This window comes from Aythya fuligula, chromosome 4, assembly GCF_009819795.1.
Source record: "Aythya fuligula isolate bAytFul2 chromosome 4, bAytFul2.pri, whole genome shotgun sequence".
Classification (NCBI taxonomy): Eukaryota; Metazoa; Chordata; class Aves; order Anseriformes; family Anatidae; genus Aythya; species Aythya fuligula.
Genome location: NC_045562.1, coordinates 44,956,228 through 44,980,827, shown reverse-complemented (window position 1 = coordinate 44,980,827; position 24,600 = coordinate 44,956,228). Strand labels below are relative to the sequence as shown.

The window sequence follows — 24,600 nt, the reverse complement described above, 5'->3', positions numbered from 1 at the left end:
TCGCTGCCCAGATGCACTCCTTTGGCTGTGCCAAGGGCTTCAGCACGGCTGCTGGCTGAGGTCCCTGCATGCTCCTGGATTTTCAGCTGCCCTCAGTCACTGTCTACCCTTCCCCATCTCTTTAGTGGTCACCATTGAAGAAAAATAGGACTAAATCATGTTCCTTTCATAGAATATATAGTTTTTCCCTCTGTCATCTACAGCAAGTGTCACAACTGTCATTTCAAAAAATATTCATTTTCAGAAGATCATATTTTCACACTTGTAACCTTTACATTATCTATCACCTGCAGCAACACAACCCTGCATTTCAAAAGCAACGTGTTTTATTATTACAACAGAAGTTTAAATCAGTGCCTTGCAAATTCAGACAGCTCCCTTACTTGCCTAAACACACAGAGAGAAGATTTATTTTTGTAAAACACAGTGCTTTCTGGAAAGTATGAATTATGTGAGGGGACTGCTAAGTGCACAAGAAATGCAGTCATCAGCACCACAGGTTATTCCATACGCAAGCCCAGTGCAGCAGAGCTGGGGAAAAGCTTCAGCTGTGACTTTCGCTATTTTAAACCCATTCCCTACACACAACGTTTCCCATGGAATTCTACTTACAGCCAACCTCTAGAAGAGATCACAGGAAAGCCAGTGTAAGGTACTTAGATTAATCCATTCTTTTAAGAACTTCATACTTGACTTCTCCCTGCATGTGCAACCCTAACAGCATGCACTTCTACTCTGCAGCCACTTGACCTTGATAAGCTAATGATTCGAGAGAGAACAGAGAAGGCAGCAGGCAGGCACACTGATTGTGCACACGTGGACACCAAAAAAACAGGTCTGAAGCCATTCCAGGCAGTCCTAAATGCTCCAGACTAGCCATGGTTTTTATTTAAGTACTGAGTGTCTGGAATGCGTCTTCCTATCTTTCATTAAGAAATTGCAGTAACGAAAACCTTACCTACTACAAGCAACATAGTTTCACTGATACCAGATTGTTAGCCACCACTTCTCTCCCCTGAATATTTCATTATCTTTGCGTACAGCTGTTCTTCCCAGTTAGAAGGCAAAATTTCTCAATAGCAACCCTATAGGAGGTGATTTTACTCATAAAAGTTGACTTGTTTAGACCAGCTTGATACATCACTTACCTAAATTTAAGAACCAAGTTTATTCAGAGCAGATGCAGGCTTCCCTAATATTTTTCAGCTTATCTTCTAGAAAAAAGAAGTTAGTACTTGGGAGCTGGCAGAACAGACGCCCTCATTATTCTGTCTTGTGACTTGAGTTTTCTTTTCTGCGTTAGTTCTTGAAAGGCTTTGTTATTTCTCCACATTTCTGTTTTCATTATTTCTACAGGTCTTTTACAAGACCTAAAATCACCAGTGCTGCTTCAACACTGTAAGAGGAAACAGCAAGATTCTTTGCTGTTACGTTTCCCTAACAAAACCATCAGAAACCCAGAAAGTTTCCAAAGAATCAGAAATATCTTTATGCGTAAAATGTTCCAATTTGACAGAACGAGAAGCGATCAACCTGACAGATGTCAGACTTACTTTGTTGATGGCATTCAGCTTTCCTGGCAATGAGCTAGCAAAGGAATCCGGAGGAAACACACACAAAACCACACCGATGCTTCCACGTACCAACTCACTTCTGAAATTCTACAATTCCTTTTAGGGAAGTTTGCCTCAAGATGTTGAAATTTGCCATGTGCTTCAGTGAAACAAAAAATGAAATTAATTCGTTCGCTGTTTGTGATTTTGCATTGTAGCAGAGCCGTACCATCTACCGGCATCAGTAGATAAAAGCAGCTGAACCTTGGAAACCCTCTCCGCTGCACATAAAGAGAGAAACAGCTCCAGATCGGTGCTTTCACTCGCAACACACTTGCAGTTACTTTTCTTCGGGAAAGAAAACCCATTTCCGGCCTTCCAGCTCCGCTAAATTGGAGGCAGATGATGCAGCCCTTGTCCAGACACACGGAGGACAACACAGCCGGAATCTCAGTGAGGCCCTGAAAGATCCTGTACGTAAAGCACTAAGCTTGCTACAACACAAGGCGGGTCAAGGAGGCAACTACTGCAATTTCATTCCGCAGTGTGATTTAGGATGATATTACGAGGCAGAAACGGTAAAGGAAAGTAATAAAAGCCTTTCATGTACCTTCAAACGAAGTCAGATGTTCGTGTGTCATGTATCTGGACAACTTCTGCTTTCAATGGAAGCCTGATCCCCACTTCAAAGGGAGGAAATTAGACGGAAGGGGAAAGAATGTACACCTCTAAGTACCGGCGGCCCCAGGAAGCCCACGAGCTGTGTTTCGTGCAGGAAACACAGCTCAAAGCCTCTCACTTTTTTTTTCTTTCAGACATATTCAAGAAACTCATTTTCATAAGGAATTTTGTATGAATCCCTCGAGGTCGATCATTTCATTTTCTGAGGTTTGCCCCTCTACCAGACTCATAGCTCAGATGACAAAATACAGATGGGTATTGGTAGCTAACCTAGCTCTCAGCAGCGCTAACTGCCTTCTCTGTTGGCAAGATGGGGAAATATTGGGATCCGTTCCTGGAGAGATCTTGAAAAACTTGAGACATACTACCCCTTTGCTCTTGAATTTCCCCCACAAACACTCCTGTGCTATCAAGGTTCTGATGCATCTTGCTCATCTTTCATCAATGCAGGGCAGATGAGATTCTTCTCAGGGCTTGGGCATCCTAAATCCCGCACAAAGCATTTTGTACAGTTATTAACTAATGGCTGGCTGTAGAACACAGCTGGCTATAAAGATAAAAACAGAGTAGGTAGAGCTAAACCACCAAGAAAACTTCTGCTTTTACTTCATCTTCGTCAGTACCATCAGGTCACTGCAGACAGCACCGAAGTTATCCCTAAGGCTGACACCACCTGGCAATTCCTTTGGGGCAAATGGGACAAGACCAAACAAGTGGTCCCAATGGACCTGTCACCAAGGAATGACGCACAGAAGAAGGAGAAGAGAATACACAAACAAGTACAGCCAGACCCTCTCCGTTTTAATTGTTTTTCCAACCCTGAACTACTTAGGGACTGTTTTGTAGCAGTCTGAAGAAGGCATTGAGGAGAAGCACTTCACCTTCCCTAGGGTATTTGCTCCGGACCGCTAATTCTGCAAGATGCAACCACAGCACAAGTATAGAGAAGAAACTGCGAAGCAAAACAGGAGCAGTCATTTTAGAGCCTGATTACTGCCTCCTCCATCCTGAAGCCATCACAGAGTGAGGATGAGAACCTCTCTGAAAAGATCGACTGTTGTCAGGGGACAAATGAGCCTGACACCCAACCTACCGCTGACACCGAGTCTGCCACTAGGGCACCACCACACAAGGGTTACAGGAGAGGGCTCCAAGACTGAGGACAGCCTCACAACCAGCTCTTTCTGCTGAGAAGATAAGTGAAAACTGGTAGAAAGAAAAAAAAAAAAAAAAAAAAAAGATAGCAGCTCCTCCACAGTATAACAGAGGCAAGATTTACGTAGGATTTTAAATGAACAACAATATAAACAAAGCAGCAGACATTTATCACAGCGATCACTTGAAGTTGCTACCTGGTAATAAATCCTTGCATGTGATTTACTGCCAGATTCATCTACAAGCTCAACTATGCAGAACAGTTCCTGAGAAGATGAATAGCATCATTTTAAGGTTGTTAAAGCACAATTATGATCACATTCCTACCAAACCCTACTGAAGCTTGTTCCAAACCCCACAGCTTTCTAGCTATCTTATCATCTCAAATCTGATTTCAAGTCCCGCTTTTCATTAAAACTGATGATTTCAGAAACATCCTAACACCTGAAAATTCAACACACAGTGTTATTACTTGTATTAGATGCTAGCTTACAATACGTGCTGAAAATCAAGCCTTGCTGCACTTCAATTAAAAAAATCTATAAATCACAAGAGGTGACAAGCTGCCAGTAACAGTTACAATTACACAAATGGTTGTTTTCTGCTGCCAAGTTCTTTGGGGAAGTGGTTGACCAGCCCTGACCCAGCTAACATCCAGCGGGAACGTTGCACAACTCCTAGAAATGGGAAACCAGCAGCACTGAAGGGAGGCCAACAGTTTTGCACAGTGCCTCCTCCCTGCACCCCCAGTACTGCCCTTCATCCGGGGACATCCAGGCAGCAATCTGATCGTGTCCGTGTCATGCTTCACACTGAGCCACAGTTTATCTTTATTACTGAATTGCAAACCACACACAGCAGAAGGAAGACAGAAGACAACCAAGAAGATGTCACTGCAGCGGGCAGACAGAAGGAGGTCTAGACACGTGCACATATTATGAAAGCAAAATATTTTCAACTTCCAGTTCTTCTCTCTGGAATACAACCAGTGCATGTACTAAAATCTAATCTCAGGTTATTTGAATTAGAGTTCAGAAATAGAAAATACCCACAAGAATGGGCAAGATTCTGCTGGTGAAAGCAAAAAGCCCATGATAAACAGCACAGCACCTGATGGAGGGAAAAAATACAGAAAGAGCTTTAAGAGGAACAGCTTTCAAGAGGTCGTTGCCGAACACAGCTGCTTTAGCACCCTGATGGCAGCTCTGCACAGTTTCCCTCACACGGGGCAGGAAGGGCACCAGCAGCTCTGAGCTGTGTGAGCCCTCTGAGGTTGCTGAGGAGCCCAGGGCACAGACCTCGCGTCTGCAGCCCAGGGAGCATCCAGCTCCTCATAATTCACCTCGTGGCCCTCATTTTCACGCAGCCCTGCAATAAACGTTTTCCTAAGAAGCATTTCAAGTTTCAATCTGCAAAGCAGAACCTGAAAATAAGCCTGAAAGTCATATAGAGTAAGCATCGGTCTTTTCTTCATTACTGGTTCCTAATGTTGGTAATATGTAACAAATGATTTTCAAGTTTGCTCTCCCTTTCAATACGGAAAACAATGCATCATACCAACGTATTATCAGCTGCTTTTTTGAGTTTGATGCTTCTCCCCTGGAGACAGAGACAACTTGGAAAGCATTCAGGGCCGAGGAATGAAGATGAGCGTTTGGCTGGAGTGACGCCGCGGCAGCCAAGAAAAGAACAGGAGGCATTCCGAAAACATTGCAAGGGTGCACACAGCCAGGGGAATGACGGCCTGAAGGGAAGGATGCCTGACATCAGCTCGCTAAGGCAGGTCAGCAAGTGCAAGTCCCCCAGTAGGGTGAGGTCGGCACGATTTCCCAAACCACAGATATAAATGCCATCCTGGCTGGATGGAAGCACAAAGGTTCAGGACGAAGCATCTCAGTATCCCTCCCTGCTAATTATTCTTTTCAGTGTGTAAAAACACCCCAAAGTCAAAACTGCTTTTACAGCACTTTGCACAAAGGCAGTGCCTAATCCAAACTGGTCACAACCAAGAATTCCAGCATATGAAGACAGGAAAATGCATGATGGACCAAATAGCAGTATATAAAAAGCTTTTTTTTTTTTCTTTTTATTGCCTTTGAACCACTGAAGTAATTTTCCTTCTTCCATTCCCTGAAGGAGGTGGAATTTAGTCCTTATTTTCATGACAGTGTGCAGAAGTTTCCCTCTTTCAGCCTGCAGATTGACACCAACAACTGGAACAATCTCTCCAAGGCTCTAAAAGCACGCTCCGTGGCTCTCAGCTCGCCGTCCCCTTTCCCTGGTTCCCGTTTCATGCTAACACGCTGTATTTTTCTCAGCAATTCTTCTCTGTCTCTTCCACAGGGTTCCAGGACGGGCTGACACAATACAAATTGAAGCCTTTGTTTGGGGAAGAATCACACCAGTTCACCCCAAACCTGCCGGTGAAGCTCTCACAGAGTTGTCCCCCTCCTGCCAAGCAATGCCATTCCTTCTGCTCCGCTGTTGTTAGCAGGCAGCCTCCCAACACACAGATGCTCGGACGCTTCCTGACGACCTGAGCTGTGAATTAATTACTACAGAGTAACGACTGAATCAGTCACAGCATACTTGGAAACTTGCTGATGCTTAGGGCTATTTGCGTGGCTTTCAAAACTTTGCAGGGTACCAAAGGAAGAATGGGGAATTACAGATGGCCAGCTGAGACAGGGATTCATTTTAAGCACTGAAAACCTGGCAGTTTCAGTTCAGCAACTCGCTGCAGCCTTTGAGACAACTTACAAGCCCCCACAACACCCCAGAGCATCTGGAGTTCATTTCCCTTCGTGTCACGCTGCCCCCACTGCCTGAATTAACACAGCGTTTTCATCCAGTGCCACCCCGGGCTCTTCAACAGCGCTTTCTTTCTTGAATTCTGCAAGAAAGATAAAATCCAGAGCTCCACTTGGTTGCGCTGGATGCCTGTGATCAAGAAGGCAATGCAGGGTCTGTTTCCTGACTGGCAGAGACCATTTATTTTCATGCAGGGCTTCTGTACAGGCCTGACTGCTCTTGCAGCACCCTTTGCACTTCTGCAGCCCATTCCCAGCAGACAAAACCATGGGTCCCTGCTCCATGCCTTGCGGCCATCTTCACTCATCTCCTCGCAAATCCAGGCAGTAAGGCATCACAATTCCACCTCCACAGGTTTCATGTCGTAGCCCCAGGAACAACGCCAAGTTACCTGAAGAAGCTGTAATGAACTCCCAGCACACACAAAGCCTAGGTGCCAGCAGCAGGAGCTGGCCGTGCCAGGCCCAGGGCGCTGTTTGCAGGATCCCCAGGACAAAGCAGCCCTGATTTCTGCACACAGAGACGGGCACATCCCTGCCTTCTTGGCTGAGTACCACCTGCTCGCCAAGCAAACTCAGTCCTGTCCTGTGGGAGCATCAGCCTTAAGGATGAGACTTTTTCCTGATTTCCCGTTGCAATTTCAGACGCTTTAAGATGACTGTGCTGGCTCCAGCAGACCTACCACATGAAATGGGTGCACCTTTGCACCTCCATTCCCTGCTCCACAGGGTCAGCAAAACCCCTGTCATTTCCACAAAGTTCAGCTCTCTCCAGCCACCTGCAGTTTCAGCCTGTGTGCTTTCGTCCCAGGACAGCTGATGGCCACCTTCCGTCTGGGTAGCACCCTCCTGATGAAGAGCTGGCCAAAAGCAGTACATTTTCTACAAGCTCTCAGCCAAACCACAGCCTCTTTCTCAAGAGACCTTTCAGCACCACCAAAAATATCACAGGTTGCCACTCTCTGAAGAGCTCTGTACAAGTTTAATAGGCCGGTTAAAGAGGGGAGAAATTGCAGGATCATGTCACGATTTCCAGAGCACTTTACTTTTTCCTACCTTAATCGTCTCAAAAAAATTGCGCACATGATGGACTGGCCAAGAAACACAACAGCTTCTTTTTGTTCCGCTCTCCATGAGCCCCAGAACAAACTGTTTGCTCATATCAGTTTCCAAGCGATGTGTCTAGGCATCCAGGCTGAAAAACCAGAAGAGCCATTCAAGCCTCCTGGCTTGTAAATATAAAGCAAGCTTGTTGGACAGGCCAATTTGGTGCAGATTTATTTCTCATTTCCAATAACTCCTCTCTTCATTTTTGCAATGAGACTTGAGCCCTTTCATTGCTACTCATCTCTCCCAGATGCCCAAAAGCTGTGCGTCTGCCTGCTTCTGAAAACACAGCAGAGCATCCCCTTTTCCCAGCTGTCCAGCAGCGCTCCTAGCTCGTTTCTGAGCTCACGTTTTCATCCTCCTTCTGGGCACAGACATTAACTCCACACTGACTGGCAAAGGACCTTGCTGCCACCAGTTCTGCATTCAGTATTTGCCAGGTGGGCACCCCAAAGCCTGTGGCCATCCGTTTAGCTGTGCTGGTGGTACACCGCAGCCAGCATTCAAGCACTGGCTCCACCTGTCCGTGATTTCCTCATAAAGAGGGATTTGGATTCACGTATTATTTGATTTCCATCCTCCCAGGCAACTCCAGGATCCCTCGGGTTCTTCACAGGACAGCCATCTCTTTACTCCTTACAACCACACAAAGGTAGATCGCAGGCAAGAACAGCCTCATCTTGTGATATAAATGAAAACCCACTTTATCTCCCTGCCCTCCAAAGCACTGGGCAGGCAAGTGCAGGTGCACTGTTTCTCCAAGAAAGAAGTACAAAAGGAGAACAATGTTGATGCAGAACAGGAAGGAGGGAAGGAAGCAGTCAAGGAGGGAAGGTGTTCTCACCCTTTCAGCTCAGATGACAGGAGCTGCAGCGGTGAAGGCGTGCTGCGAGCAGCATCACCCCCAGGAAGCACGCTCCCCAGGCAGCAGGGCCCTGCTGCCCACCCTGGCCAGGCTGGAGGTGCACATCTCTGCTTTCAAGGCTGAAACCCCGGGTGCCTCCCACATCACAAGGCAGCAAGGACATCCAACACAGAGTTAACTGCCAGGTGAAAGCTTTTAATCAACTCCCAGGTTAAAAAAAAATAAAATAAAATCCACCTAACCATTTGAGAAATAATGAGCTTCTCCTTCCTCACCTTTCCCATCTGTCAGCACAACCCAATTGCTCTGGCTACAGCGGAGCCGTCCAGCTGCACTCCTCAGGCCATCGGTCTGCCAGAGAAACTGCAGCTACTCCCTGCTGGCAGTGCCTCCCTGACTCCTCAGAAAAGGGACTGGAGCACCACAAAGCTTGTCCACAAAATCCCCCAGCAGCACTGCTTGCAGCCCAGTACTCTGCTTTTTCTCCTGCCACGGCAGTAGCGTGACCTTTTTGTTAGCATTTCCTTGTCCCGGGCTCACTCAGCATTCAGTGTAACAGCACCGAGCAGTAATTATTTCCTTTGCTGTGTGCCTCCACTGGGCACAGCAATTCGGCACTACTTACTGGACACAAGCTACAGGTTTTTCACTGCACAGACACCTGCAGAGGAACAGTAACGAATGCGTCCTTCTGGCTCCTCTGTCCCTCCCTCAGAAAATAAAGCACAGTCAAACTCACGTCTCAGAGCCCTCCTGCTCACGCTGGGTGACGAAGCCCTCCGAAGCAGCATCCCGGGAGCGACGGCATCAAACAACCTGCAAACATCTGCAGGCGGCCTCGGCATCTACAGCTGCTTTGCTGATGCTCGGGGGGGATCCCCCGGTGCCCAGCTCCGGCAGCACGCTCCCCAGCCACCAAGGCTGTGAGCCTGGGCTGCACAGCACCGCTGAGCCACGGCTTAATCTCCTGGCGTGATAATGAGTCTTGACACTGAGCATGCCACGTGCTGCGTGCTCAACAGGCGGCACACAGACAGGTACCCCTGCCTTGCCCCTCACGCAGATGAGAAAGCAACCCAAAGGCACCCGGTCTCTAGCGTAAAGTCATAAATCTCTGCACAGCTGTGTGTTAACTATCCTTTCTTACACAGTCCTGGAGGATGGATTGAAGTGTCTCCAATGTGAGTGCTGCTGTACTGACTCAGGAAGAAGAGTTTCTGGTACAACAAACCAGTCTTTCGGATATCTAACTTGTTTCCTTCGTATTTTACAGCCACCTCCTCTGAATTGGGCTCCTGCTCCGAGTGCAAGCCTAGAAGACATTCAACTCACTTGGAATGACATAGTTTTGATTATCACTCCTCATTTGCCCTTTTTATTTAAAAAAAAAAAAAAAAAAAAAAAAAAACACCACATTCAGGGTTCAAGTTCTCAAGCCTGTTTTTCCATTTAAATCCACGGCTGCTAGAAACCAAAGCGAACTTACATTTCTTGCATCATTTCAAAGGTTTGGGCTTAAAGCTCCTCAAATACTGCAGGAACAAGGCAAAGTTTCATAAAAGCTCAAAATCCTTTTCCATGCTAATAACTTAACAGTTTAAAGTTATTTCGTCAACTTTTGAGGCACTTTTACCTCACCTGTATTTAAAATTGAACCTTCAAGGCTTCAGACTGCCATGTAACAGAGTTATATGCTCGCTTTATTTTTAATTAAAAAAAAAAAAAAAAAACAGCAAACTGCAAATAAGACTGTGTTACAGCAGACGGTGAGTTGTATTTCACCATACATACGAGCAAAGTTAATCCCCAGCCTTGCAAGCAGTTAGTGACTAGCAGGTGGTGTTGCTGCTACGATTTCTTTCTGAAACTTCCTTTTTGGCCACAGGGCAGAACTTGTCAGATTAAGCTTTTCGACCAGGACTTTTACCATTCACTTTTCAACTCCACAAAATTTACATCAGAAGTTACTGGGATCAGAACACCTCAGGCTCCAGCAATGCAGCTGATTGAGCTCCCAGCTTACTACGGGGAGTACAGAAACACAAAGGCCGTCCACAAACCTCTAATGCTAGCAGATCACCTTTAGCTCTGCTTAAACACAAAAACTAAGCAGGCTTTTAACTTGCAAACCTGAGGTAGGGCTCACAGCCCTTAAAAAAAAAGTGAGGGGTGTCACTATGTCCAAACAAAAAAGCACGGCACGTTTTCTTTCTCCAGACAAGTCCTCTAACACCTCTCCCTAATTTTGCTTGCTGCTTAAAACTTAAATTAAAAAAAAAAAAAAAAAAAAAAAAAGTGGGAGCAGCTGCACAAATATTGCAAGTGCCAGAGACAGAGCTTCTTTCCAGCCTGCAGGATTTCTCTATGTGTTTTGCAAGACCCCTTAGCAGCAAGTACCCATGCTTGGGACCTGCAATTTTGATCTCAGCTGTGGCTGGGAGGTGAAAGCTTCGCGCACGGCCCCCGGAGTAGCCCGAGCAGGTAAAGCGAACAGGATTAGTGCTCATTACAGGAATAATTGACTCAAGTAACCAGTCCTAAATATAGTCACGGTAGCAAGAAGATCTTGGAATTACCATAGAAAGCAACATTTCTTAAAGCTTAGAGATTTCCTTGAACTTTTTCCCCCCCCTCAAAATGCTGAAGGAATTATGAGCCACTTGGGCCGTCGCAAGCTGTACCCACATCCAGCTGACCCACGGAGTAAGAGTTGAAGGATGAGAAGCAAATCTCAGCCGCAGCCTCTGCAGCACGTTTCTTGCTCCAGCAACGCAGCATTGGCCTCACAGGCTCTGCTCTGCCCCAGCACATAGGACTCACTCGTGGCATCCACTTTCTGAACACTCATCCCTGCAACACTGAAGCCTTCAGAAATCACAAGTGCAAATGGTCATCCCAGCACACTCACCAATACCAGCTCTTACCCAGCCTAATGTCCACACAGCTCGGACTGAAGCAAGGCAAGCAGCGGTCTGCCGTGGTCCTTCAGTTTCCTTCCATCAGGCACCAAGCAGCATACCAGGTTATTTTTTCCCCCTGGTTAAGTAACATCCAGACAAAACAGGATCGTGACAGCGCAAACGGGCACCTAGGAGGGGACGGAAGCCGTCTCTCCAGCCCAGCGTGCCATCTCTGATGGGCTGAGGCTAAACCTCGGGGCCAAGCAGAAATAACACAAGCACAGAACGTCACTTTCAGCAAGCTACCCCGAAACCTGGGTTTTCCCTTTACTAACCACAACATTTTCCACCAAGCATCTGTGCATCTTAATTAGACCTTATTTACATCTTACTTGCGCGCAGCCCTACCTCCTTGATGTTGTTTTGAATGCACTACCACTGCCTTCAGATGTCCCCTGGTGTTGTCCTGGTGTTGTCCTGTTGTCCCAAGCGGCCCCTTCACAGCCTTCCCATAGCCCTAGGTAACGCACATGGCCCTACCTCACTTTTCTTGCATTTTAACTTTTTTTTTTTTTTTAACACACAATGGCTGTTCGGTGTGGCAGGCACAGAACGCAAAGCCAGACACAACTTGGAGCTGCTCTAAAACCATAGGCATCCGCAGGAAAAGGACGGGGATTAATTCTTGGTTAATTCTTGATTAATTCTTGGAAGCACCAGGCATGAAACCTGTCTTTTCCAAAGAGGTACTGCTCATAACTGACATAATATGTTACTGCACAGAACTAAGCGTAAGAAACCAGAAGGTATTTCATGACAAAAAAACTCTGTAAGCATTGCTGAGGAATTCAACGCAGGTTTGTCTTGGGGGGCCGCAGAGCACACAAGCCCCTCAGAACAAAGAGGGGCTGCAAGGAACAGCACAAGTTGCTCATAGCTGAAAGCAGGGTGCTGGTGGGCTCCCCGGAGGCCTCTGCCTCGGGGAAGGCAATGTTTGGGGCCAGAAAGCCAAGGAGACACAAGCTGAGCCAGGCAGACAACGCGAAATCAACAGTTAGCAGCTCGGTCACTGAGCGTGACTGCAAATGAAGAACCTTCCCAGTGCAGGTGGTTTCTGCTCTCAGGGGAAATACCTTATTTTGCTGCTCAGCCAAGGGCTTAGAAGCAGAAATAAGATGGTGGCTGAAAACCTGTGCGGGTGACGAGTACCAGGGAAGCGGTTAATTGTGAGCAGGAGAGGCGGCGGACAGACGGCTGGCTGGGCACCAGCCTGTGCCTCCTGCCTCAACACAGACTGCCAAGAGCTGACAGCACCTGAGAGCATCCTCCTGCAACATCAGCCAAAGGCCCTGCTCAACACAACCGCCCCCTGCCTTGTGCCACTGCACGGGAATTTAACGAGGAGAAGGAAAATTGCAGTGTAAAAGTTGTTGCGTCTCTGGATTCGACCAGACTGCACCTCAAGTGCTACCTCCAGTGCAGGTATTCAAACACTGAGGAGTGTGTCAGAAAACTGGAAACCACTCCAAGAGTGGAATAAACAACCTCCAAACGCAGTGAAGGAACTGGGATTTTCACTTCTACTAAAAAACAAAGGCCGAGAGCAAGGCAGCAGTTCAGGTGAAGCAGAGATTTGAAAGAAGAAGGCTACTGAACATCCAACAAGCTAATAAGCACCAGAGCTAACAAAGCAGGCAGCTAGAGACAAACAAATAAAAGAAGTAGTAAAGCACATACTTTCAGACTGATCATTACACCAAGCAAGTATACTGCACAATGCTGGGTTGAGTGCCAAGTGACTTTCTGTTAGTAAAACCACCTCCTTCTGGGAGAAGTTGCCTAGCTTTTAATGGGAGCTAGTTGAGGACTCCTGTGGTTCGTTTTCTACCTGTACTCCATCCAATACAAAATTAACGTATCCAAAATTAACGTAAAATCCACACTTCGACCACCCAAAAGGAAGCAGCAGAATTGTTGAGCAGAAGGGAAGAGCGAGGACGCATGCAAGAGGCTGCAGACCAGGAGCAGGTCTCTCGGCATGCAGCTCCTCACACCACCAGCCACCTCCTATTTCTATCCCTGCCCAAACTGACAGGGGAGCAACAAACTCCAGGGAAATCTGTTGCCTTGCAGTCCAACAGTATCAGCCACCTGTTCTGCCTGGAGTCCTCAGCATCGCAGAAGCCACCTACCAGACAGCGATTGCAGCATTCCTGCACCCCATGTTTTCCATCACTGTGTTCCTCGCCTTAGAGTTTGTGAAGATGGCTCGTCCTTTCCTTCATGTCTGACAGCTAACACGCAGTCTGCTCAGTCACAAGGCAGCCCAAGTTTGTCTGTGTGTGTGTGGGCACCCTATTCCAGAGCTAACTCTCCTTATCAGGGAATGAAAGCCAAGAAAAGACCACGCAAAGAAAAAAGCAGCTGGGAGGCAAGACCACAAACCAAACAAGAGGCAGACAAAACTTTAGGCTTCGAGCATGAAGAAACACAACTTTTATTTTTAACTCAAGCCACTGTATCCCATACTGAAGGATGCCTTTTGCACTTACAGAACTTGCCAGAGCACAAGGTTTTCACAGGGACCAGAGATCAAACTTCACTCTGCCTTTCCCTCTGCTCATATTTCTGTGCACCTCCCGCGAGTGCAACACGGTACTACACTGATTTTGGCAGCAACAGGATGCTTTGCCTCTTGCATAGCCACAGCACCCTCCCTTAACTCTTATTCCAGGGGAAACCTTTCCCCCAAATGCACAGGAAGACCCCAGCATCTCACAGGTATCTCCGAGTTACTCTCTTCTCCCAGCAACCACGCTTCTTAGCACAAGCACAATTCAGATTCACATTAGACAAAGTCCAAGTATTACAGTCGCTGCGCTTACACAGGGAATTAATTTGGTTTCTTATTTCTCCCTACGTGGGACAAGGACACCTACCTAAAAAACACCCCGCAGTTTATTTCCGCTTACCTATTGTACAACGGCTCCAACGCTGACCACGATTTATTTACTGCTCGCCACTGCTGAAAACGAAGGCACCCCCACCCCCATCGACAACTGCCTGCATGTTACTGGAACAAATATAGACAGAGAAATATTCCCTGCGAGCCCAACGACGAGGAAAATAAGGCTGACTACTGCCTTATCTTAAGAAGCAATCCGCCCAGTAACTCTCAGTGCACCGAAGATTGCCCAACTCTTTGGTGATTAAAACCCAAGCGCTTATCGCGAAGCCTGTCCCGGTGGGCGCGTTATGTCCGAAAGCCTGCCACGGGCAGCTCGGGAGAAGAAAAGCCGTGAAGACACCCAGCCCAAACCCCGAGACGAGGAGCACGGTGGGCACTGCAGCAAGCACAAAGGGCTTTTAGCCCTGCTGAAGCCCCGAGCCGCCAGCTCGCTCCCGGTGTGCCAGCGAGCCCCGGGGCAGCACCCAGCCGCCGGCAACCCCTAGGCAAGGGCTCCTACCTCCCAGCAGCGGGGCCGATGCTCTCACCCATCAACGCGGCGGCTTCTCCAGACGGCCCGGGGAGCAGCGACAGCCCGTTTCAGCTCGCCCCCGCAGCTCCGGGCTGCTTTGCCTTCCCCCCGGCAGCAGGGATCCCACGGAGGATCCGGGCGCACGCAGCCCCAACTCGCAGCCCCAAAACTCCGCGCCCCGAGAAGTTGGGAAGCGCGGCTCCGGCCGGGGATGGGGGGGGCGTGAATTTATAGGGTCGGGAGGCTGGAGCAGCCTCCCAGGGCCAGCCCTCAGCCGCAGCCCCGCGCTTCGGGTTTCAGCGGCGGCTCCGGAGCAGCGCCGCGGGGAGGATCCCGGCTCCCGGCTCCCTTCCCACGCGTCGCAGCCCCCGGCCCCACCGCACTCACCGCTGCTGCCCGTCCTGCTCCGAGGGGCTACCAAAAAAACACCTTGGGACCCGACGCGAATTTTTTCCCTTCCCTCCCCCAGTTTGTTGTTGTTTTCTTTTCCTTTTTTTTTTTTTTTTTTTTTTTCCCGCCTGCAATGCCGTCCAAACGAAAGGCCACAGCAAAATGCCCTCCTAATAGCCCTTTGCTGCAGCACAGCTTCACCCCTCCGAGCCCAAGCGGGGCTCCACGTACCCTGCATCTTCATGAGCAAGCGCTGCCACGTTCCTGGCAGGCTGGGGGCTTCTGGTGACCAGGGCTGGCAGATTGGTAGAAAAATCTAGAGAAGGCTTCCTGCGCGAGCCGCAGTTCGGCAGCGATGCACGTGCAGCACGGCCAGGCCCAGGCACACTCGCCCAGGTTTCCCTCCCATCGCCCATTTCTTGCAATTCTGGCTGCTGGCCCCAGCTGCACCCGGCACAGCAGCACTAAAAAATCCCCCCTACTACAGCAATTAGTCACAGCCTTCTGAAGGCAACCAGTTTTCTAACAAATTCCACAGACTACAAAGTTTTTAAGTGGATGAGGGGTGAAGAACATTCACATACTCGAACTCTCAATAAGCTCCAGCTTGCAGCAGGAGTGCCACTGCACTGGAGCAGCTTCTGACAAAAAAACATCTAGGAAGGTGTTTGATTATCCAGAGTGAATCCCAACACTGAGCTCTGTCTCTCAGCAATGCTGCAGTAAGGGCAAAGACCCTCCTGCACAGCAGCCGGCCCCAGTATTGGTGTGCGAAGGGGAATCCCGAAGGCACTCTGCTCACCCTCCTAGCCTGGCTGAGTGAGCAGCCAGAAGCGAGAACTGTGCAAGCTGCTGAGCACAAGGGCTGGTCCCTGCTCCAGCCCTGGGAAGAAAGCCCGGCCAGATAAGACAGGGACAAGGCAGAGCACAGCCATTCCCACCGTCCCCCTTCCAAATGCAGGGGTGAGGCCAGGAGCAGCCCCAGCCTGGGGGCAGCACACTGCACCTTGTCCCAGCAGCCACCCAAGGCTGGGGAAACAACTCATATTGGTGTGACTTTGCTGGTTTTATTTTTTTTTTCTATTTTTAGGAGAGTAACCAGAGCATCCGGACATATGTGGCCACTCGTAACCATGCACAACCCTCAGCTGGCGAGGGGGGACAGGATGCAGCAGGCGCACAGTAGGCTACCTGTGCTGGCCTTTGGCCAAATGCCAATGCATGAGGAAAACAGCCCAAATGACATGCTCCAAGAAGCATTTTTTTAATGGCCTGGGAAGCCTTCCACCACCCAGGAATGTGGCTGCTCCCGTGAGGTGCCTGTCCACATGGGAGCCGGGCTTTATGCAGTGCAGGAACTGACCTTGCGTAGAGACCTCAGTCGGGCACTTGTGTAACTTTGGTCTCCATCGATCCGCGCCTTCCCTTGACTTGAACAGCAGCCACATCAGCACACAAGACCTGTTGTTTGGGTTATAGGAGATGGCTGTTTTGCTACTGTGCTGCTCTCGCAGAAGAGAAGTAACCCCAGGGAAGTTTCCAGCCGCCAAAGCGAGAGGAGAGCAGCACAGTGCACTCACTAGGCACGGCGGCAGGCAGGAAGCGAGCGGGAGGGCAGCCAGGGCTGCTGGCCACAGGGCTTCTGCAGCCTTGTGTGGTTATTCGGGTGTGCTGAGAGACAGGACCCAGGACTGACACTGCTGAGAAGTGCGAGGTCCTCCCTGAACACACAGCAAAGCCCTTGACACCACTGAGCACTATGCAGGTGGTATCAGGAGTGGCTGGAGAACTTCGTGCATCTTTAAAGCTATCAAAGCTACCAGGATTGCACTGTCCAGCAGGGATTTCTTTTTTTTTTTTTTTTTTTTTGGGGGGGGGGGGGACTCAAGACGTGCACGCTACAGAGGGGAGATCCATAATCTTGTCTTCCCAAGGAAGCTTTTCCATCCCCCTTTCTGTATAAGTGCTCTGATGAACACAGTGTTTAGGTTGGATGTTGCTATCGAGCAGGGAACTCATAATTTGATAGGAGCCCAATTTTATCTCATCTACTTCCTTCAAGTTCAGATTGCTGAGCCTAGAATCATACTGAAAACACTATGAATAACAAATGAAGTTAAACTGGACACACAAAAGGAAGCTGATTCAACTATGATCTGGCTGAGGAAACCAACAACGGTGACCCCTGTCTGTTGTATGCCAAGTCCTATTAATACAGCCCTCAGACCTGGAAAACTGTCAGGAGCCGCAGTATGGAGCTTTAATAGATGTAGTGGCAATTTCTGGTGTGTCAGAGGCATGCAGAAATGCAGAAACAACGAGGTACACTAACAGAAAGCTTTGAACCTATTTTTTTTTCAGCACTCAGCAAGTACGGGATTTGACTCTTTCGCAAGGATCCCAGATTAGATCGGATTTTACGACACTTGGCTTTGATTTCCTCAAGTTCTTACAATATTGCTCCAAGATTACTTAGGAATTAGCCCTTACTAGCATAAACATGGTGTGTTTGCCCAGCCATACAGCAAATTTCACTTGGGCTTGCCAGGCAGGAAAAGGGTAACTGACCCTGTATCTTTGCTCAGAAGCACGGGACATAGGGACACGCATCCCTGGTAGCACACAGGAAGGAGTAAAATTAAGGAAAACTTGCCCCTGCAGCCATTCCAACAGTGAAACCTGAGTTAATACAAATCTGAGCTCAAAGTAACTAACCAAAGCAATCCTGGACACTGGACAAAACATTTTACAACTGAACACCTTACTTCCCTTCCCTTCTACAGAGGATAAAACCTTCAAATCTACACATTTTATGGGCTGTCTGCTTAAGCTGCCAGTGAACACTTTGCAAAGCCCTTGGTGATATGCTTTTTTTATTATTATTATTTTGTAAATAACAACAGAAAGAAGGGCATCTTCCTACAAGCTGAAATCCCCATGGGTATGGAGTGTCCTTGCCTGTCCCTGTTATGAACGCTGACAGTGCAAAAAAGGATTTATTCCTTTTAAAAATCAGGAGCTATACTGCAGCACCTCTGTTGTGCCACACATTTCATAAACCTCTTCAGTTGTCCACTCTGCAGCTGCAGCAGCCCGGTATTAAAACAGCCTCTGTTACAATAGAACAGGCTTGGTACACGGCCTTTGTACAGTTCATTTTTGGTACCACGTATGTCCAACCTGAAAGTGTTTCAGCTCAAACAAATCCCATGCTGAGCAGACGTGGAAAGTCAGCAGGCAGGAACCCCAGGGCTGACGGTGGGCTCGAGCCAGCCATCACAGCACACAGAGGACTGCAGACAGCATGGCTCCAATCCCCCCCACCTCTGCTTGCTTCCCCAGCCCCCTCACCATGTTTTGTTTGCTGCTTTTCTCTCTTTTTTTGGTGAACATTCGAAGCAGGGAGCATTTATTAACAAGCAAGAGACAGCCAGTTTCTCCCCAAATGGCCCACATGGTGAGAACTACTTTTAGGTACCGGTATTAAAAGAACGAGGTGGCTTGCGTGGAGAAACTGGAACCCAGCTTGGTATTTTCCACTTTGCTCAAGCTCATTACAAAAATCTCCACTCTGCACTACCTGATACAGCAACTGCAGATGTTCTGTGCTTTGAACAAAACCAAAAGTTACACGGCTGAAATTTCAGAGTTGGTGTTAGTTTATATCAAGACATTGAGAAATCAAGTAACAGTGTGGAGGTCTGACTTCCTCAGTGAATTCAGCTTGTTTATCAGGAAAGACATATTGTCAACATTAATGACTTCAATCTGTGTTACAAATATTTGCTCTCTTGCTTTAAGACTAGCATCTTCAAGTCTGGAGATACGTTAGTCACAAATTGTGCCTTCAGTTAAAAACACTTCTATGCAGTACTCGGCATCTGAAGAAATGTTGAAGTCAGCTGCACAATACCCACAAGCCAGAAGACCAATTAATATTATTAACATTGCTATTATTAGTTTTGGTCTGTTTAAGCTCATCATTTTTCTGTTTAGATGAGGCATTTAATAGTTCTTTGAGTAGTGAGTGTAAGAGAAGATAGTATCCTACCTGCAGAGTGACCAGAAACAAAGACTGTAGGACAAAATCGTGGTGAGAAGATAATTCTGGCTCCACCTACTGCAGCCAGAGCACTCTGTTACTATACCCTGACACAAAAAAATGCACCACACAAACACAAGACAAAGCACCTAGCAAGAGGGAAGCCGTTAAGTGTCAGGATTTATTCTGCAGACGCATTTAAAATACATCACTGCTTTAAGCAGAGGCAAACAGGACGGTTACAGTCTGCATTGTCTCACCTCGTTCTCGCAGACGCCAACTCTGAGCAACTCCTCTTCCAATAAGCAGCAGAAGAAAGCTACCCACAAATACTTGGAGCACCTCGCCACTGGCCCAGCAATCTCCTCAAGTTGCTAGTAAGTGAAGACGTGCTCTTAGACATCATAAGCAAACAGGAGCTCCAGTTCACATGCCTCTTAATAGGTGGGATGGAAAATAGTTCATAGGTGGGACGGAAAATAGAAGCATCCACCCTGTGAAACAGCACTAAATTTACAAGGGAAAAACAGCACCCCGTGGTGAGCCTGCCTGCAGGAATAAATGCATCAAATGTGATGAATTTCACAGGGTTATGTCAGTGGGCAAAGAATTCAGTACAGCCTCAGCAGCCAAGCTGTACAAGTGTCCCAGTGTCTGTATTTCACCGTCCACACCACTTCCACTGGGCAGTCTCCCCCACCCAGCCTGGCTGGAGGCCCTCACTCCTCCAGCTCTGAGCGCATCTCTAGAGAGGAACCTCAGGAAATTTCCTGGGGTGATACCGGACGCCTGCCTCTGCTTCCTTGTAACAGAAAGCTCTTATAGCAAATGTACAGATACAGCTATTGCATGAGGCACAGTCTGAGCCCTTGTAAAATCCTTCGAGTCCCAGGTTATGGCAGCACAGACAGCTGTGGCTATGTCACATCAGTGAAGAACAAGTGCAGAGGGGCACAAGGCAGCATCTCAGACAGGAATGAAGGAGACATCTGCGTTTTAGGAAGGAAGCGAAAGCGAAGAGTCATTACCCTGCATCTCAGCGTGGCGGCACGGGAGAGGGGGTGATGTGATGAACCAGCCAGCACACAACAGCCAGGCGTTCCCCGGGGGCAGTCCTGACAGCCACTCCGATGAGTGACATGCCTCATCACACAGCCTGCGTCATTTCAGAGGAAAAGGGAAAATGTGCAGAGAGAAGTACAGGCGGATCGCTACCGATAGCTACTGGAAAAGCGAAGGAAACAACTGTCAAGCCAATGGCTCACCAAGTGCTCCCCTGTGTAGGAAACAGGCTGTCACCGGGATCAGATGAGAAATTTTCTTTTAATAGGTGTGTGTGAGGCAGTGAAAAAAACACCACATGCATGTTCCTTGGTCAGCTGTTGTTAGTGAGCCCAAGTAGGCAAGGGTGATGGAAGGGAACAGCTCAGTTCCCTCATGCCGAAGGGTTATTTTAAGGAACGAGTCACCAAAGACGACTGCTAAAATGCCTTGAATTCACCCAAAAAAAAGTCCCTGTGAGAGGATTGCTCCTGTCAAGGCTTGCACAGTACCTTAGAACCGAGCATGGCACTTCCCAGGCCACACGTACCTCATCTTCCTGCATCTGTCCATGCCTGCAGGTCCAAGTGCCCCCTCCAGTCCCATCGCGTTATGTCACAACAGCCCGTGTCACAGGTGAGGTACCATGGATACCTAACGCCCAGGTGACATGCAGACCTGGAGCCCCATCACCAGCACACGGTACACCAGGGGAACCTCACTCAGCTCCTGGAGCTTTGGCAAAGGCAGAGATCTGCTCACAGGACGTGGTCTGCAAGCCTCAGGCTGCAATGACTTCAGGGCTCCCCTGGCACATCCATCAGCACTTCCTTCAAGGAGAGATGCCTGCAGGGGCTGACATCTGCCATCCTGCCACCACCACAAGCGTTTCCAGTTATATTATCTATTTTACCCCTCTGTGTAGCCTACCCTGCTTGCCACCAGAGCTCAGATGCCTTTTGGTAACAGACAGTTTGCCTTCTTTCAAGTCTCACAGGCACTTCCTGCCGCGCTTCAGCTTTCACATCCAAGTTACTTCTCAGTTCTGCAATCGGGTCTCACTGTCTCCATTACACGGTGCACAATCCACAAAGGAAATGCCAGCACAACAGCCTTCTGCAGCAGCCAGCTAGCAGCACTCAGAGTGTCACCCAGGAGCCCAGGGTTGGGCACCGACCATGTGCTGTGCTGTAGCACAGAGCTCAGAGCCAGCACACGTGGCCACAGCTCCTGCCTCAACCACGGAGTGTTAAAAACATACACAAAGGACCTGGAATACAGGTTGAGAAATCTCATTGCATTTCCGTAGCACACACCACAAACAGAGATGATCTGTGGTCCCTCTCAGGCAAGCCATGGGTGCCTCAGTCATTCACCCTCCCTCATCGCGAGGGATGGTGCCACCTTTCATCCTTGATGGGGAAGAGCATTTCCAAATCAGCACACTGCTCCAGCATTCAGACTGTACAAGAACTGTAGAAAAAACGAGAGAGAGTTCTGGCAGAGGCTGCCTGGGACTCGCAGCCGCCTTACACTGTGCATCTCTGTGCCAGGCATCAGCAGGCTAAGGCAGCAACAAGCAAGTAACAAGATACATGTACACTAAATCCCAGCAGCTACCACTGAGACTTAACAACTGAAAACGTCCAGTTAGGAGTAACATTTACCTACCAGGTGACTATCAACACGTTAACTCCCAAGGATTGTGCTCGTGTGGGGCAAGTATGCAAGTTTTTAAAGCTCTAAGAGATACACCCTACAGAAATTGCAGTCTCTTTTATGCACCTCGTCATCTCAGCCCCCTGTTCTGACCCTGTATCTTTGCTGCTAGATATCCGTTTCTCTCTGTTTGTGGCCAAGGAGTCCAGAAAGGCTTTGAACAGATATGACAATACCAAAGGTCTCAGGCTGCTGCCCCAATACACCCAGTTCTGTGAATGCCTGGCTTCTTGAGGTACGACTGCTGTTGGGCACAAGGAGATGAGGCTCCTCCTGCACCTGCGGGGGGACCCAGGTGATCATAACGTGTAGCGAGGGCCACCTCGCCCAGCCCCTGCTGTCCCCTAAAGCCCCCCACTAGCCCAACGTGGCCATACACAGGACTACAGAGCAGGACGAAAGCCCAGCTGGCTGCATGAGGAAACAAGAAACTTGCTGTGGAACCAGAGGGCGCCTCATGGACAACCGAGCCCGCAGCAGGCCTCAAATCCCTTGCAGGGAGGCTGCCAAAAACATTTCTGGTTCTCAGCCAGAGCCTAGATGTCAAACACAGACCTGGGCCCTAAGGCAACCTGAGCCTTCCTGCTCAGCAGACGTGCAGGGTCAGATGCAAGAGAAGACACGATGGTATTGTGATTAGTGCAGAACTTTTTATTTTTTTAATGCATGTTTTTAATTTTTATTTTTTTTGTTTTTAAGGCCACACTCAATCCTGGCCCAGCTACAGAACGACAATGGCACGGTTTGGCACAGCCATCCCACATCCCCAGACAGCAGCAAGGTGCTGCAATAACATGACAATGGGGCTGAAAAACGCAGAGTAGAAAAACATGTCCCAGACTGGAAAGCTACTGAGCCTTGCACAGAAGCTGTGGCCCAAATCAGAGTCATGACTAGGATATTTCAGCAAATCTTGATGTTAAGAAAACTCACTGTTACCTTCCCCTTCCAAAAACCTAACTGTGGCAGTGCATGCTTCTGGATATCCCCACAGCAACTGCAGTGTGTCCCATTAAGGTCTTCTTGAGCACCGAATGGCAATTCTCAGACCTGACACAGATGCCATGAGTGATATAAACAGAGACCAGGATCCAGCCCAAGAAAAGCAATGAGCTAGGGGCCATGAGATTTGAGTTGGAGTCCAAGTTCCTGCCAGCCAAGTGAATCTGGGCAACCCAGGCTGCTGTGCTGGGTCCTTTTCTTCCTCCCCTACTTGTAACACATCTGTTTCAACTTAAGCTCAGCAGGACAATGGCTCTCTGTTGCCGCAATGCCCAACATGTTGTGCTTCCATTAGGAAGCAACAAAAAGCTTACACGCGTAAGGTGACTGTTCAATATCCAGGCAGAGAGTGCAGAGATTCTGGCACAGTGCTTTCTTTCCTGGGTTTTCTGCTGCAGAGGAACAGGATGGAGTCACCCACTCACCACAGTGGAAGCAAAGTACAGAGGAATTTGGACTGTGCAGCCCGTCTCGTCAGATCAGGGGACGTACCTCATCTCACTTCAAGCAGCTGTGGAAGGCACAAGCAAGAAACGCCTTGCTGGCTTTTACACAGACCATAAAATCAGAGACAGCTCACTTGTTTGAGAACCGTTCCCAGCAGAAAAAATACATGGGGCAAGCCTTCATCACTTTTTCCCATATTAGGTGTTTTTCAGACGGCATGGAAGCAGGTAGGAAAACGAAGCCCAGCACTGGCCCAACTACACAGCGTAAAGCGAGTCTCACAAAAGCAAGTGAGAACTGGACATCATTTTGCATTCAAGAACCCTGGGCTGAGAAACGGTTTGGCACAAAGGCAGCACCTCCTAGCATGTCTCCTCCTGAGATAAGCACTGACACGAAGAGGGGGGCTCTTATCTCAACAACTCAACTGTAGGCAGCTCACAGACGCTGGAGCAGGGCAGGAGGTCCCGCACAGCCACCTCCCAGCTCTCTCTGTAGCCACCTGCTCACACCAGCACCCCAGTTATTAAATGATGCTGGCAGCTGGGGCACTGGAAGGGGCTTCCGAAGGAGGGATGCAGACGCACAACACAGACCATTGTTTTGAGGAGATGCAGGAGCTGTTTTTACTGTTGTCCAGTCGCATCCATGAAATACCTTCAAGTTTAGCTGGAGACAGCATCACGGCCGTGCCCAGCTACTACATGCATCCCACAGCGTGTCCTCGTGCTTCTTCACACACTCCCGCTGAGCACAGAGGAGACAACAGGCGAGCATTTCCTCTGGTGTTCGATTCAACCCCTGGCCACCTGGTAAACACCTAGTACAGACCTCATGGCTTCTTAGCCTCATTTCACCTGTGATTTCTGTAGTCCAGTGCTGTGGAACAGTACCATAGTTGCACACAGTGCCCATAGGACTGGCAGGCCTCTTGTCTAACCACCCTTCACTGTTGCTGGTTAAATCATGTTTCTAGAAGTATTTTAAATGCCCTTACCCACCACTGTAGCTTCAACAAAGCTGAAAGAGAAAATGCTCCTCACCAGCTGAAGACCTCTCTGTACTAGGAAGCATTTCTCTGAATTAGGGTTAATATGCCATCACCACCATTAAGAAATATAGGGCTTGTAAAGAGAATAACTGTGAGAGAAAAAAATGGTAACTTTGGCTTCATGTGTTTAAGTAGTAAAGCAAGGTCTACTACAAGGAAATAACAAAGTGTCAGCAAGTGGAAAACTTGTTAGCAGAAGGAAAAGAATAAGTGTTTTGTCCTCAAAGGTGAGCAAGGCACCATTAGCATTCATGTTACCAGAAGCAGCCAACAGAAAAAATTGTAACGGAGCATCCAGCAAGCCTCTGTCTCTGCTTTTTAGCATTCAGTTACAAACTCTAGTTCCCAGTCTCATTTC

The 24,600-nt window shown here is 48.4% G+C and overlaps 1 protein-coding gene across 2 annotated transcripts in view; it reads right to left on the bottom strand.

Annotated features, from left to right (window-relative positions):
* ARHGAP24 (Rho GTPase activating protein 24) overlaps positions 1–14,739 on the bottom strand; it is a 164,542-nt gene extending 149,803 nt beyond the window's left edge. The window contains exon 1 of one of the 2 annotated variants that reach the window (XM_032185974.1): positions 14,539–14,739. Coding sequence is in view for 1 of the 2 variants with exons in the window: in XM_032185973.1 (XP_032041864.1) it covers positions 13,264–13,282 (19 nt within the window). In the remaining variant the exon portion in view is untranslated. Of the gene's footprint in view, positions 1–13,263; positions 13,375–14,538 lie in introns of those variants that run through there. The other variant, XM_032185973.1, reaches the window with a different exon arrangement.
* Between the last annotated feature and the right edge of the window lie 9,861 nt (positions 14,740–24,600).